The sequence below is a fragment of the Agelaius phoeniceus genome, chromosome 11 (assembly GCF_051311805.1).
Source record: "Agelaius phoeniceus isolate bAgePho1 chromosome 11, bAgePho1.hap1, whole genome shotgun sequence".
Classification (NCBI taxonomy): domain Eukaryota; kingdom Metazoa; phylum Chordata; class Aves; order Passeriformes; family Icteridae; genus Agelaius; species Agelaius phoeniceus.
The window spans coordinates 14,326,121-14,339,318 of NC_135275.1; the positions used below are offsets into that span (position 1 = coordinate 14,326,121).

General features: G+C 54.2%; 1 protein-coding gene across 2 annotated transcripts; it reads left to right on the top strand.

The window, feature by feature from the left end:
- Positions 1 to 381: 381 nt before the first annotated feature.
- Positions 382 to 12,940, top strand: IMPDH2 (inosine monophosphate dehydrogenase 2). Of its 2 annotated transcripts, XM_054640403.2 has the most exons (14): positions 384 to 543; positions 638 to 686; positions 782 to 883; positions 1,095 to 1,169; positions 1,626 to 1,832; positions 5,059 to 5,146; positions 5,698 to 5,897; positions 6,962 to 7,052; positions 7,669 to 7,764; positions 11,270 to 11,413; positions 11,595 to 11,739; positions 11,825 to 11,968; positions 12,346 to 12,429; positions 12,695 to 12,940. In XM_054640403.2, the coding sequence occupies exons 1-14, from the start codon at positions 446 to 448 to the stop codon at positions 12,714 to 12,716; spliced, it is 1,545 nt and encodes a 514-aa protein (XP_054496378.1). In that variant the 5' UTR covers positions 384 to 445; the 3' UTR covers positions 12,717 to 12,940. The 2 variants fall into 2 exon arrangements, with proteins under 2 accessions (XP_077040428.1, XP_054496378.1); XM_077184313.1 differs by lacking the exon at positions 1,626 to 1,832 and having other exon boundaries at positions 382 to 543.
- The last annotated feature ends 258 nt before the right edge of the window (positions 12,941 to 13,198 follow it).

The window sequence follows — 13,198 nt, forward strand, 5'->3', positions numbered from 1 at the left end:
TGCCAGCTAAGGCAGAGCCTGGCACGCAGTGCCCACTGGGCTGCACTGGAGTTCAGCTCTCTCCTGTTGCCTCCTGCCGGTATACGGACCCAGCTGCTCGGCCTGAGCACGGAACAGCCGCCATGACCCGATGTCACCGGGCTGAAGACGTACGGGCTCGATGCTGAGAAGCTGCTCAGGAGGTGCTGAGAGCGACAGCCGTGCCCGGTGTGTGCCTGGTGTGTGCCCGTTGTGTGCCCGCTGCCGCCCGGCGCAGCGCAGGCTGGGGGCCGCGGCTCTGCTCCTCCGCTCCGGGGCCCTCCGCGGCGCCAGGGGGCGCTGTCGGCGCCGACCCTGCCGGAGGCGCTCTGTCCACGCCGTGGCGGGGCGGGCACAGCGGGTCCCTCCCGGCGGCCGTCGGGGCGCGCGTGCGCTCGGTGTGGCGGGGCGGGCACGCGGCGGGGCCATGGCGGACTACCTGATCAGCGGCGGCACCGGCTACGTGCCCGACGACGGGCTGACGGCTCAGCAGCTCTTCAGCTGCGGCGATGGCCTCACCTACAAGTGAGTGCGGCCGGCACGGGGGTGGGACCGGGACCGGGACTTGGGGCGCGGGGCCGCCGCGGTGGCTGACGCGTCTCCCCTCGTTCCCCCGCAGCGATTTCCTCATCCTCCCGGGGTACATCGACTTCACGGCGGACCAGGTGGTGAGTGGCCGGGGAGGGGGAGCGGGCCGGGGGCCGGGCCGGGGGTTGCGCCGGTGCCGCCGCTCACCCGCCGCCGCCGCCTGCCTCCCCGCCAGGACTTGACCTCGGCGCTGACCAAGAGAATCACCCTGAAGACGCCGCTGGTCTCCTCGCCCATGGACACGGTCACCGAGGCCAGCATGGCCATCGCCATGGCGGTGAGTGCGGCCCCGCGGGCGGGTCCCCTGTGCCGCCCTCACCGGGCTGGTGGGGCCTGAGGCGCCCGCGTGGCTGCCCCGGGGTCCCGCAGCGTCTCGGGGCGAGGCCGGGCCCGGAGCTCCATCGGTGCCGGCCCCGCTGCTGCAGCCGGCTGGTGCAGCACCGGGCAGCGGGGTCTGCGGTGACTCACAGCCGCCTTTGTGTCCCCAGCTGACCGGAGGAATCGGGTTCATCCACCACAACTGCACCCCGGAGTTCCAGGCCAACGAGGTGCGGAAGGTGAAGGTGAGTGCTTGTAACGGCAGCACCAAACCGTCCTGGCACAGGGCGCTCTGTGGAGGTGGGAGCGGGTCTGGCCTCGCTGAATGAGCTGTGTGAGGAGATTGCTGACGTGTGCCCGATCTTCGTGTTTCAGAGCTGTAGTGCCGCCAGGGTTTGCAGGCACAGCCCTCTTGTTGTGTGCCAGGCGCTGTCTGTGGTCAGCCTGGGACTTGAGTCCTCCTGGTGTGGGAATATTCCCCATCATTTCAGGGAGGAGGTTAGCCTGGAAGCTCTTCGATGTTAGCGTTATTTGGGTGAGCCTTGTTGCTGGTTTGAGAGTCGTCCTGTTGGTGAGCATGTGGCTAGGCTGGGTGATGGCAGACCCGTGTGAGTGGCTGCAGTAACCTGCAGGCACGTGCCTCGCTCCTGTCTGGCCTGGCAGTGCCACTCAGCCTGGCTGCTGGATCTGCTTCCTTTCAGAAATACGAGCAAGGATTCATCACAGACCCCGTGGTGCTGAGCCCCAATGACCGAGTGCGAGATGTGTTTGAAGCAAAAGCTCGTCATGGATTTTGTGGGATTCCCATCACGGACAATGGGAAGATGGGGGGCAAGCTGGTTGGGATCATCTCGTCCAGAGATATTGATTTCCTGAAAGAGTCAGAGCATGACCTGCCCCTCGGTGAGGTGAGAAGTGCTCACACCTGAGGGGTGTGAACACTATGTTAGGAAGCCATGTGGCCTGTGATAAGGATAAGGGTGAGTGTGTGGCTGTGAGGGTGTTCTGCCAGTGGGAGGGAGCAGCTCCAGCTTAGCTCAGCAGATCTGTCTGTGAGTGTATTTCCAGGGGAGAGTGTCTTGCTTGTTTGCACTCTCTGAGCGACTCCTGCAGTGCAGACCATGCAGTTCATGTGAATCATAAGGATTATCTTTCAGTGCTGTGGAACCTCAGCCCTGCTTCACTAATTAATTGCTGGCATTCGTGGCTGCTGCTGTAGTCCCACATGCTGGCACTGGCCAGCTTTGTAGCAGCTGTGCTCTGCCCAGCAAACCCTCCAAGTGCTGAGCTTCCTTTTCTGGGCTGCCTCTCCCTCTGTGCATCATCTGGATTACTTGTTCTTTCAAATAACCCCCTTAACTTGCAGTCTGGCTTTCATAATGCTTCACTGTCAGACTCCCCTCATGCAGGAGAACGTTCTGTGATTCCAGTTACACAAGCTGTGTAACTGGAGATCTGCGGTGCTGTCAGGTTACACCACCAGTGCCTCTTGGCCATGCTTTCCTCTTGGCTCACAAATATTTTTAGCTCTTGCTGACCAAACGTGGTGTCACATGCTGATCCCTGTTTGGTTTGAAATCAGCTATAAATACAAGATAATGATACAAGAGCCTTAGACTAGGAGCAGGTTATAAAAGTGCATGTGGCCCTTTGAGGCAATGCTGCCTATCAGAGGAGCCAGATAAGGATCTTTCCTCATACTTTCTTTGGGTCATTCAGCACTGCAGAGCAGGAAACTTTCTGCTGTCAGTGTGTGGTGCTTGTTCCAGATGACTGGAAGCTGTTGACAACAAGGGAAGGAGGATCCTGGTAATTATAGGCCAGTTAGCCTGACCTCAGTACCCAGTAAGGTAATGGAGCAGTTTATACTGAGTTTCATCACACAGCACTCACAGGATGGCCAGGGTATCAGAGCTAGCCAGCAGGGATTTAGGAGGGGTAGGTCGTGTTTGACCAACCTGGTCTCCTTTCATGACCAGGTGACCCTCCTGGTGGATGCAGGAAGAGCTGTGGATGTGTCTGTTTGGACTCCAGCAAGGCCTTTGGCACTGTGTCCCACAGCACACTCCTGGAGAAGCTGCAGCCCAGGGCTGGGACAGGAGCACTCTGTGCTGGTTTCAGAACTGGCTGGATGGCCAGGCCCAGAGCGGTGGTGAGCAGTGCTGCATCCAGCTGGCAGCCAGTCAGCAGTAGTGTCCCTCAGGGCTCTATGCTGAGGCCAGCTCTGTTCAATATCTTCATTAACAACATGAATAAGGGGATTGAGTCTGTCATTGGTAAATTTGCAGATGACACTAAGCTGGGAGCACATGTCCATCTGTTGGAGGGTAGGAGGGCTCTGCAGGGAGACCTGGAACAGTTGGATGGATGGGCAGAGTCCAATAAGATGAAGTTTAATAAGTTCAAGTGCCCAGTCCTGCATTTGGCCGCAATAACCCTGCAGTGCTCTGGGCTGGGGATGGATTGGCTGGACAGTGCCCAGGCACAAAGGGACCTGGGGTGCTGGTGACAGCGGACTGAACACGAGCCAGCAGTGTGCCCTGCTGGCCAAGAAGGCCAACGGCTCCTGGCCTGGCTCAGGAATGGTGTGGCCAGCAGGAGCAGGGGGGTCATTCTGCCCCTGCACTCAGTGTGGTGAGGCCACACCCTGAGTGCTGTGTCCAGTTCTGGGCCCTCAGTTTGGGAAGGATGCTGAGACACTGGAGTATGTCTAGAGGAGGCAACAAGGCTGGTGAGGGGCTTGGAACACAAACCCTGTGGGGAATGACTGAGGGATCTGGGGGTGTTCAGCCTGGAGAAAAAGGGATTCAGATGTGATTTTATCACTCTCTACAACTCCCTGAAAGGTGGCTGTAGTCAGATGGAGGTTGGTCTCTTTCTCCAGGCAGCACTGACAGAACCAGAGGACACAGTCTTAAGCTGTGCCAAGGGAAATTTAGGTTGAATATTAGGAAAGATTTTTACAGAAAGAGTGATAAAGCACTGGACTGGTCTGCCTGGGGAGGTGGTGGAGTCACCATCTCTGGATGTGTTTTAAAAAAGACTGGACGTGGCACTCAGTGCCATGGTTTAATTGAGGTATTAGGGCATGGGTTGGACTCAATTATCTTGAAGGTCTCTTCTAACCTAGTGGTTCTGTGATATGTCTGTGATGTCTCAGGCTTCTCTTAAAATGGGTTCTGTCACAGCATTTTCGGTAGATGGAGGCATGGTCAGCCTCTTTCTGATACAAAATGTCTGTTCTTAAGGTATAAATAACTAAAATGTTCCTTCTTTGTATGCAACTGACCTACCTTCCTGAAGGGTTAGAGAATGCTCCCTTTTAGCTTTGCCCAGCCTTCTCAAATAACCTTTCATGGGGACTTGATGATCACAAAATGCTGTGGTTGGAAAGGGACTTGGAGGTCTCTTGTCAAGCCACCTGCTCAAGGCACATTGAGCTGGAGGAGGTTTTGTGGGGCTGTGTCTAAATCTCCAAGGATGGAGATTTCATTATCTCTCTGAGCTGCTCCCCCAGTGGGAGAGCACTGTTGTGATGAAAACCACCATACCAGGTCAGATGTTCAGCACTGCCCTTTGCTTTCCACCGTGTTTTGGTGCTTGTTTGTCAGAGTGAGTGTGGCTGAGCATATTTGCCCCACTGACCTTACCAGCAGCAGCAGTGGGTTATTCTGGGCAGAGCCCTTCCAGGGCCTGTGCACTGGAGATGCTGCCTGAAAACAAGATTGAGGGCACCATTTCTGCCAGCACAGCATGAGACTCCCAAGGTGTCTCCAGCCCTTATTTGCATGTGCTCCAATGAAAGGGAGAGCTGTTATGGGGATATATCAAACAAGGGTCATCTGAGAGTTGTCCCTTGTTTCCAGGTGCTTTCACTTGTCTTCCTGAGGCCTTCTGCCATCTCCTGTTTTCAGTGCACTGATGGGCTTGGGGCCTGATGCCAGAGCCTGCATGGGGACAGCACACTGGCGGCTTTTCCTGTGTGTTCCTGGAGGCGTGTTGCTGTGCTGTGGGCTCTTTGAGGAGCACTCCTGCACGGCCACTGCAGAGTGTTTCATGTGGGAGGGGGGGTTTGGTATTTTCAGATCAGTGTGAAGGAGTTCTTGTGACTTTTTATCTTCTCCCACCCACTAGATTATGACAAAGCGGGAGGATCTTGTTGTGGCCCCAGCTGGTGTAATGTTGAAGGAAGCAAATGAAATTCTGCAAAGGAGTAAAAAAGGTACCTGTGGCTGTCTGTGGCACAAGGGAGAGCTGTGGAAGTGCTGGGTGAATGTGGGCACACAGTCCCTGTGTGGGTGAAACATGGGAGACAACGGTGAACACAGTGCCCGCAGCCCTCTGCTGGGGTACAGAGTTCACATGCCTTCATCTCAAATGTGTTTGGAGTTGAGGGATTCTTGGCAGCCCAGTGTTCGGCTGTCCAGCCATATGTCTTTGATTTTCTAGCCTGGCCTTTGCATTTCAGTGCTCAGTTCATCCCTCTTAGGGTTTAGTAGTTTGACTTTTAATAGGGTGTTGTGCGTCTAATTATTAAAAAATGCACACGTTTTCTATGGTTGATGTAAAAATACTGAGTCCTTCTCCAGTCCTATAAACTCCTTTCTCTGTTTCTTGAGCCAGAGCTGCTGGCATCCATGGCCAAGCAAGATTTGGTAACACAACTGAGTCTCCATCTTGTAGCAGTTTTTGCCTGCCCACTGCTGCACTGCTCTGAGCTAATGCCTGTCTCCTGCAGAAATCTGCAGTGATGTTCTTTCTGTCTGTTTCCAGGCAAGCTGCCAATTGTTAATGAAGATGACGAGCTGGTGGCGATCATTGCCCGCACTGATCTCAAGAAGAACAGGGATTACCCTCTGGCTTCCAAGGACTCCAAGAAGCAGCTGCTGTGCGGTGCCGCTATCGGGACCCATGAGGATGACAAGTACCGGCTGGACCTGCTGGTGCAGGCTGGCGTGGACGCCGTCGTGCTGGTGAGCACCCATGGGCACTGTGTCAGCCTGGCACCCTGGGGGTTGAGTCCCCAGGCTGGATGAATGTCACTGTCTTTGTCACAGGCCTTTCTGTGTTAGAATGTGGCAGTTTGTTGACCTCTCAGTCTTGTTCAGGTTAGAATCCTCAGATTGGAGGGATTCCTCTTCCCTGGAGATTTATGTGACCTGAAGGAGTTCGTAGGGTGCATTGAAGCCCTGAAGGCTGTGAAGAGAAACATTGTCAGTTAATACAGAATCTTCTACAAATACCTCTTGCACTCTGCCACCAGCCTCTCTGATGTGCCTGACTAGTTTTGAATATTCAGCTCATCAGTTTCCCTTCGTCCCTTTGGTGTTTGTTACTGTGTTTCTCTCTTACTGATGTTCAGGAGTGATCAGTGAGCCCAGAGCTGCTCTGCTGGTCTCCCTTTCTGGCCTGTAAACTTTCAGGCACAGTTGTCAGTGCCTGTATTTGCACATGGTTTTCTCATCGATTGTGATACTGTGAGTGTGCTGTGCTCTGAGGGCATGGCTGTGCAGTGGGAAATGTTTAACAGACATCATTTGACTGGGTCACAGAGATTGGCAGGGACTGAGGGCTCAGTGCCCCACATCTGGTGGGGCATTTGAGCTGCTCTGCTGCACAGTAAGGAGGTGCATCCCCCCACCAGCCCTCCTGGGTTTCACAAGGAACATTCTCCATTTCACCTGTAGTTTGAGACAGGGCTGACAGTGTCCTGCTGATAGAACCAGATGGTTCTTATCCACAGCCAGACGTTCTGCTTGTTGCCTTCTGTAGAAGCTACAGGATTAAATCTGAAGGATATTACTGAAGTCTTTACAATACTGAAGTCTTTACAATGTACTTCCCTTGTGCAGGGAAGTACATTCCTGTCTTGGCAGCAGCTTCTTCTGGGGTTCCATGCCCAATTTGGGGAGTCATTTTGCCCATTACTCAGCTTAGCAGAGACCCCAGCAAGCAGAGTGAAAATCTGAAACTTTTCTGAAGCTGCATTTGTAATCTGCAGAAATTGTGGTTGAAACTGATTTTCTTTCTGTTGCAGGATTCCTCTCAGGGGAATTCCATCTTCCAGATCAATATGATTAAATATATTAAGGAGAAATATCCCAACCTACAAGTTATTGGAGGAAACGGTAGGCATGTGTTGAAGACTCTTGTCTTTAAATGACATTTGTTTCTTAGACACAGAGGGAGCTGCAGGGATGTGAATGAAACTATCATCTTGATAAATTTCTGTGAGCTTAAAATGGTTTCCTCTGACTTGTGGAATGGAGCAGGACCACTGCAGACACAGGGCAGTACCTTACTGCCTGTGTCCTCCATAGCACATTATGCATTAGCTTATTTTACACACCAGTTTAAAATTTTGCTTAGTAATGAATACTGCTTGATGTGGAAATCTAGTGGCAATTTTCCCTGTCTCTCGACAGCAGAGCCCAGTGGTCCTTGTCTTTACTTGATGCTGCTGTTACCCTGTACTCTGCCCTCCCTACCTCGTGTGGCGCAGAGAGTGTTTGGGACCATGCCATGACTTCTGCTGCCTCAGCCTTTGGGTAGAAGTTGCAGAATAGCCTAAAGGGGCAGTGTCACCTCACCCACTGTGGCCGCTGGAGCAGAAACTCACTGCTTCTCCCTGACAGGTCTGGCTCTGCCACAGGCTCTTGCCCAGGGTGGGGGAACCTCCAGGACAGAGAAGCGTTGTTTGTAAATGTGTTTTTCTGTTTTCAAACCGATTTTTGCTCTCCACAGTGGTGACTGCAGCTCAGGCCAAGAACCTGATTGACGCGGGGGTTGATGCCCTGAGGGTCGGGATGGGCAGTGGCTCCATCTGCATCACACAGGAAGGTGAGAGAGATCGCCTGCCTCCTAAATAGGCTGAAGACACATGTTTAGTAGAAATTCCCCGCTGAAAAGCAGCATGGCTGGGATGGAATTTTCCCGTTTTGAGGGCAGTGTCCATCAGGAAGACGTCTTTCACCCCCTTTGTCCAGGACTTCCAACCCTTGGGGTGGCAGCAGCAGCAAAGGCATTTCCCAGGACTGACCGAGACTGAGTAGAGCCGGTGTGGCAGATGGTGGCTTTGCCCGAGGGGAGCTGTTGGCTCGGTGTGGAATGGGGCTGGCAGGCAGCTCTGCAGGGAGAGGGGCTTACTGGATCCCCAGTGCTGATGGGTGAAGCACACTGGGCCGTCTGTGCTCCCTTTCCTCTGGCAGCAGTGTGCGTGATGCTTGAATATTGATCTGGGCTTGATGCCTTTGCAGTTTCCAGGCCAAAATGGGATTTCTTGCTTTTGTCTCTGCAGTTAGAACTTGTGTGGGGCAGAGGCTGTTCCACCCTTAGCTAAAAGGGAAGAGGGGCATCCCCCAGGGCCTGAAGAAAGTCTGTCTTGAGGACAGACTCAGTCCTTGTGCAGAGTGGTGGTGCAGCAAGGCGCTGCAGTCCATGAGCACAGCCCCTCACTGCTTTGGTCCTTAGCCTGTGCCGCAGGAGGCAGCAAGTGAGCAGCTGCTTGGCTGTAGGAGCTGCTTTAGCTCTGCCCTTTCCAGCATGGAGCCTGTGAGCAGCCCTGGACCTGTGCTGTGTTCCTGCTTTGCCTGGCTGCAGGAGTTCCCAGTCAGGGCAGTGTGTCTCAGGTCATCTTTCTGAGGAGGGAGGAGTATCCTTGGGCTGACACTTCCTTAGCCAGAGCAGAGCCAGGACACACAGTCCTACCCTGGCTCTGAGGCAAAGGCATGCTCTGATCTGCAGAGTGGTGAATGTCCCTGGGGTTCCTCCAGCTGCCCTGGGAATGGGCTTGGGTGCTGGTTTTGGTGAAGGTGTAGAGCAGAGGTAGAACGTGGCACTTCACAGGAGATGTGGTTGCAGAACTCTTGCCTGCAGCTTCCCAGGTTTTTGGCACTGCTAAGGGAAAGAACTCTGGCTTTTTGGGGTAGGGGTCACCTCTCTGGGTGGCTGCTGGCGTAGGGCGAGCATGCGCTGTGCACAGCCAGGCCTGGCTGCCTTGGACTGGCCTCTGGCTTGGCTCAGGCTAGGAAGGGTCTGCAAAGTCAGCTCTGTCCCACACCGTATGCTCTGCCCAGTAGCAGGTCATTTCTGGGGTCCTTTGTTCTGCTGCTGTTCTTCTGTCTCTAAAATGTGTGTGTTTGTTTTTGTTTAGCTGCTCCAAAGATCCCTCCAGACCTAAAGTCCCACAGCCCCAAATGCCCTTCTACTGTCACGGGCACCTATAGTAAGTCACTTGCCCTGTTCCCAACCCTAATTATGTGTCTTGAAGCAGGACCCTGATTTGGCTGCACATGGCCCTACTGCTTGTTTGAGAATAATTTAGCTGTAGATGCACTTGGGGTTTTGTGGCTTTGGATACTGGTTTTGAATCTAAAATTAAATCTGAGAAACCTCTCTAATTTCATAAAGCAGAATCTGAACCGTCCAAGCTGAAGGAACTCAGGCCTGTCCTCTCTCCACTCCAAATTCCAGTTAGGAGCCTGACTGCACCTTTTGGATGCCTAGCCAGGCATGCTCCTGCTGATCCAGTGCTGGGAGGTGATCCCTGAGCAGTTCTTGATCGTGCTCAAAATGTAGCCCTAGTTCTGGGCAAGTTGTGCTCCCTTCCCATGGAGCTGGCTCCCCTGAGTTACAGAGGGAATTCACTGCACATGGCCACCTTGGCAGCTGTGTTCCATCTTTTCCCCACCAAGTCCTGTGGAGAGGAGCTTTTGCCTGCCCAGCACAGGGTGCAGTGTTCTCTGCTCTGATGCTCTGACCAAGCAGCCCCTGCAAGGCAAGCCTTAGGCTTTGTCCTTTCCCCTAGTTCTGACACACCCCAAAGGGAGAGGTTTACTCTTGCAGATCCTGGAAGGTTTTCTCTAGCAGATGATTTTGTAGGGCCACCCTTTGCCAATGCAGTGAAAGGGACAAACCCTTCCCTGACCGTGTGATGTGTGTGTGTGCTCAGAACCCTGCTTGGGACGCCTGCGCTGCGGGGCTGTGGCACTGGGCACTGGGACACTCGGATGCTCCCAGGGGCCCTGAGCCCAGCTGTGCCTTAAAAGGGCTGGTCTCTGTGCTTGAGAGGTTTCTGCAGGCCCTGCACTGTCTATGGCACACTCCCATAGACCCTGGACTCAAAACCCTTCAGAAATGGGTGTTTCTCTCCACAGCAGCATTTTGCAGCTGCACTGTGGCCTTCAGCAGTGCAGAACTGCAAGACCATCTCTTTAAGGGCATTGATGATGAAGCTGGCAGCCTCTCCCTGGCTGGCTGAGCCTGAGCTGAACGCTGGGGTCTGATTAAATTTAGTTCTGTCACAATCTCAGTCTGCAGTCTGGCTGCCCTCCTCAGCAGCTGCTGCTGAGTGCTGGGAGTAGAGAAACTGTAGCCTCCTGGCCTCTGCAGGCTTCTGCCAGGGACATGCTGCCAGCACTGCCGCGTGCAGGCTGAACCACACCTGGATTTCACACTCCAAAGTACTAATACTGAATGGCCTTAATCTTTCCCAGTTTATGGGACTAACCATGACTGAAGAAAAGGCTTCCAGTTGATGGTGGGGAAGGGACGTCTCCCGGAGAGAAGCTTATCTCAGTGTTCTTGCATGCCTGTGGCTGACAAACATGTTACAAGACATGCCTTGTGCTGGTTTTCCTCACATAACGGGAAGCTTAACTGCTACTGACTGGGAAGAACAAGTAAATCCAAAGCTAATAACTCTCTCCTCATGGGGCAGCTAAACTTGATAGAACCCTTGCTACATTGCAGGGCAGGAAGATAAATTATTACCAAACCATTCTGCCTCTTTCCTTTTCCACTGCTGCATGTGTGTTTGTGTGTATATGCAGACCTGTATGCATAGATATATTTATATCTATAGCATATACAGGCATATGAGCTCTCTCCCAGCCAACTGCCTTTCCATTCAAGAGGCACATCTTACAGATGCTGGGTACATGGACAAGGGGTCTGGCAGCTCCAGGAGAGAGCCAGCAGTGGGACATGGCTACATGCCAGGGATGCTTTGGAGAGGGGCTTTTGGAGTTTGCTTTATTTCCTTCCCAAGCTCCCCACATGTCTGCTCTGCACAAGGATTGAACCACGAGTCTTGTCTGATCCCAGGCATCCAACCAAAGCCCCCAGTCCTGAGGTCACTCCCAGCTTTTTGGAGCCAAGGGCTGTGAGGACGTCTCAGCAGGCACCTCCCGGGCATCTGCTTCTCTTGGACTCAGCCTAGGGAAGGAGCACCCAGGGATTTGTGCGTTCTGAGTGCTGGAGCATGTGTGTGCTGGGAGCCTGAGCGAGCCTGCTGGGACGGGGCCGTGCTGCAGGCTGGGGCTGAGCTGTGTGTCTGTCCCTGCAGTGCTGGCGTGCGGCCGTCCCCAGGCCACGGCGGTGTACAAGGTGTCCGAGTACGCGCGCAGGTTCGGCGTCCCCGTCATCGCCGACGGAGGCATCCAGACGGTTGGGCACATCGCCAAGGCCCTGGCACTGGGGGCCTCCACAGGTGAGCTCCACTGTGGGCAATCTCCCAAGAGGTGTTTCCATATGGCATCACACTGGGCATGAGGCCCTTTACCTGCAGGTGGCTGGGGGCACAGGGCTGCAGCCAGTACTGTGCCCAGGAACCCTGAGGGGTTTTGCAGCCACTGCCACTGATGTGCTGTTCCTGGTGATATCTTGTCCAGTGATGATGGGCTCTCTTCTGGCTGCCACCACGGAGGCCCCAGGCGAGTACTTCTTCTCGGATGGCATCAGGCTGAAGAAATACCGCGGCATGGGCTCCCTAGATGCCATGGACAAGAACTTGGGCAGCCAGAATCGGTATTTCAGGTCAGAGATGGTGCTTTGGGGCAGCAGATCAAGCTTTTGGGGTTTCTGTGCTTCACAAATATTCTTGATTTGTGCTTTCATGCAGTGAGACAGACAAAATTAAAGTGGCCCAGGGGGTTTCCGGTGCAGTGCAAGACAAAGGCTCTATCCATAAATTCATTCCATACCTAATTGCTGGGATCCAGCATTCCTGCCAGGATATCGGTGCCAAGAGCCTGACCCAAGTCCGGTGAGTGCTTCCCCCCTGCCTGTGCTCTGGTTGGGTCATGGTGCTGCAGTCTGGAGTCCCTGTGTAGCTGTACTCAAGCTGTGGTATGTTCTGGATAATTTGTGGCTCTCTTCCCTCATCTCCAGTGGGCAGTGCATAATGGATCTGCCAGCCCAGGGACACAGGAGTATGGTCTGTTGTGGCATATTCAGCTGGCTGGGCTCAAATGTTGGGATTACATTACCCAATCTGGTTCTTGGGAGCACAGCAAAGACCATTCTGGCCACAGCTGGAGGAACCAGTGACCCTCATCCCAGATGTTCCAGCTCAGCATGTGCCAGAGCACTGTCTTCCCTGGACTCTCTGCCTGGTTTGTGACAGGTGTTCTTCCCCCTCAGAGCCATGATGTACTCGGGAGAGCTGAAATTTGAGAAGAGGACAACGTCTGCCCAGGTTGAAGGAGGGGTGCACGGCCTCCACTCGTAAGTGCTTCTGGCAGGATCCTTGTCACCCTGGGGGCTGTTGGGGGTGAGGAACAGCCACCCTGTACCTCAGCTGCCATGCCCTTGGCTTGGTGTGCCATTCATTGGCTTGCCCTGGCACCACAGCTGGGCCAAGCCCTGGCCTGTCAGGGTGCTGAGGCTGTTCCCCTCCCTGGGCTGGGAGGATCTGTTCCATACTGCACCTTGGTCCCTGCCCTGAGTGAGGTGGGTCATAAAGGGGCTCCCTGGTGCTGCTCTCTCACAGGTATGAGAAACGCCTCTTCTGAGAGAGATCTGTGTCTGTCCCTGTGCCACCCAGCCCCGCGCTGCTCTGCGTGGGAGCTGCTCTTGCTGCAGAAGTGCCATTATTCTGGGCTGCCTGGAGCTCCTGCTGTCCCTTGGCTGCTTTCTGACCACCCGCGGGGCCCGCCTTCCACCCAGGAGCTGAGCCTGGGCTGGAGCCTTGCACGTGTTGGCCATGTTTTACAATAAAAAAATGAAAAGATGTGCAGCTGGTGTCAGCCCAGAGCCCCTCTTCCTTCTTTACCTCCCTTGCTCTCTGTCCTTGGCTCTGTCCCTTGCTTCCCACACTGTCAGAGGCAGCTGATAACCCCAGAAGGGACTGTGTGCATGTGAAGGACAGCAGGGAAGGGAGAGCCCTGAGACAGGGCTGAGTGGGTAACACAGTGTAGTTCCTTTACAAATCCTTCCTGAGAGCAGAAAACAAGGGCTGGACTGCTGGGCAAGAAAGTAAACAGTTTAACGTGGC